The sequence below is a fragment of the Palaemon carinicauda genome, chromosome 26 (genome assembly GCF_036898095.1).
Source record: "Palaemon carinicauda isolate YSFRI2023 chromosome 26, ASM3689809v2, whole genome shotgun sequence".
NCBI lineage: Eukaryota > Metazoa > Arthropoda > Malacostraca > Decapoda > Palaemonidae > Palaemon > Palaemon carinicauda.
In genome coordinates, this window is record NC_090750.1 from 96,409,379 (window position 1) to 96,411,878 (window position 2,500).

Here is a 2,500-nt window from a genome sequence, read left to right on the forward strand (position 1 = left end):
ATGAATAAGTAATTCAAATAAGAAACTTTTTTTATGGAAAATGAATAGTTCTATGCTAATAAAGAGATGATTAAATCTTTGATCTATCTTGATTATTTCTATGCAGTTCTTGTTAGATTTTTAAGAAGATCTTTCATAAACAAAAATATCCTTTGTCACTACAATTCATCTGATGAACAATATTTTTTTCCAATATTAATTAATTATTCTAATATGGGTTACAACTATTACGCTAGCTAACTAACATGACTAATGAAACAGTCAAGTATGAAATAGTTTTGAATATGTTGCGTAAAAATGTAGGTTACATATAAAAGTCTATTATTACTTCATTACCAATATGAAATTTTGCTTTAGAAAGTAAATTCTCTATTATTTATTCCATCATTACAAGATTTTCGTCTGTCGAAGAATCTGTTCGTTGACTGGGGGGCCAAATTTAAATGTATCTAAGTGAGAGAGGACCACATGATAATGTGCAAAAGATATTGCTTGCCCAATATATATTATATTTTCTTGTAATTCTTCCACGTTTTATTTATCTTGGTATGAAAGTTTTACTTGAAACTGACGTCTTTCATTATATCCTAATGATGATTATTGTTATAAATATATTGAGCTTCAGTAACCTAGAAAATCTTGAGGGCCGCACAACTACACATCGAGGGCCGCATGAGGCCCGCGGGCCCCAGGTTGCCCTTTCCTGCCTAAACAGATGAGGCGGTTACCTCACCTAAAGCAAGTGCTGAATCTAAGTTGCTTCAATTTCCTTCCGTCATAGTTGTTGTTTCACTTTCTGAAGGCAATGTTGTTGTAAAAGTGTCCTCCTCGTCCAATGAAGATATTGTAGTTTCCTCTTCGATGGGAATCGTCGAGCCACCTCGGGTCGTGGAGAGGGACACTTCGGAGCTTGAAATGCTATGGACACCACTAGAAACCGTCTGTTCATTGCTTGAATCATTTTCTTCGATACTTGTAATTGACTCTTCACTGTTCTCTACAGTACTCGAGTCAAGCATTAAAGGTGAGATTGTTACTGTATGGGCTTCTTCATTTACGGTGGGAAGGTTTGAACTGTCGTCCAATTGCCTTTTTCTTCTTTGAGTTATATTGTGTGGGTTTTCCTTGTTAGCGCTTGAGTCTTCTCTCGTTTGGGAATCTTTTTTCACTAATTGGTCATCTTCCTTCAGGCTAAAAAATTCTGTTACGTAGCCTTTTCTCTGTTCATTATTTCCATTCTGTTGTTGTGTTCTTTTTTTATCAACACCGGGAAGATGCAATGAACTATCCTCACTGCTATCAATAACTTCAGTTGTTGCAACATAATCCTCATTGCTTTCACCACTCACCTCGATTTGCCTTCTTTCCCTCCTGTCTGGATAGTCTTCATCATCAGCGCCTTCTTCAGAATCCGGAAGATCAATGTTGATACTGTGTAGATTGTCATTGGTGGGACTTGCCTCGTAATTTTGAGGTGACAGGGTCGTCAGTAGACCTTCTTCATCACTTTCTGCATATTTTCTAGTCACAAAATCAAAGACTTGCATCGGTATCCAACTCTCTGTATTCCTTTCAAACCTTGACAAATTATTTGCTGTGCTAGGAATAATAACTGAACCTGTTGAACTTACTTTATCCGTATAAGCAGCTTCATGAGTTCTTTCAGTTTCCTTATTATCAAGCAATGTTTCTACCTTATCAGTTTGTTCTGAATTCCTTCGTTTCCGTGTTTCTTCAACAGTCTCCTCAGTCTGTTCTACATCTTTCTCCACCTGAGAAAAGAGCTTTTGAAGGTTATCAGCAAAATTGTTTTCTGTAGGGAACATTGTTGTTACCGTAATTGGTTCTTCGGTCGCCGCTACATCGTCTTCTATACTTCCTGAGTCCTCTACAGATTTCTCCTCCTTCTCCTCTTCATCTTCCAGATGAAACACTTCGATAAGAATTGCATTTTCATCGTTTGACTGATGGCCGGGAATGAGCACCTCGACAGGGATTTCCCCGGATTTCAGCGACGTCTTGATAGTTTCTCTCAGCAGAGGATCGCCTTCGACAGCATGGGCAATTTCGTCCAAAACGGAGTGAAGAACTTCCTCAGGGATGTCAGGAGAACCCAGGGAGATTTCGTGTGCTTCCTCCGATGATTCGATAGAATTTCCATTCTTATTTATATCCACGAAATGCCCTTCTGGAGTGACGCTACTGTATAAAGAAAATATGCCTGTTACGTTTATTGAATTCAAAGACATTAAAATATATTATATACATATATATATATATATATATATATATATATATATATATCTGGGTGTGGGTACACAGTATATACAGTATACTGTATATATATTATATATATTATATATATATATATATATATATATATATATATATCTGTATATATATATTTATATATATACATATACATAAATATAAATACATATATATATATATATGTATATTTATATATATATATGTATATATATATATATATATATATATA

At 35.2% G+C, this 2,500-nt stretch overlaps 1 protein-coding gene across 1 annotated transcript in view; it reads right to left on the bottom strand.

Moving 5' to 3' along the window:
• Positions 1-100: 100 nt before the first annotated feature.
• Positions 101-2,500, bottom strand: part of LOC137620079 (serine-rich adhesin for platelets-like) — a 51,467-nt gene continuing 49,067 nt past the window's right edge. The window contains exon 6 of the mRNA XM_068350354.1: positions 101-2,202. Coding sequence (XP_068206455.1) covers positions 762-2,202 — 1,441 coding nt within the window. The 3' untranslated portion in view covers positions 101-761. The remainder of the gene's footprint in view (positions 2,203-2,500) is intronic.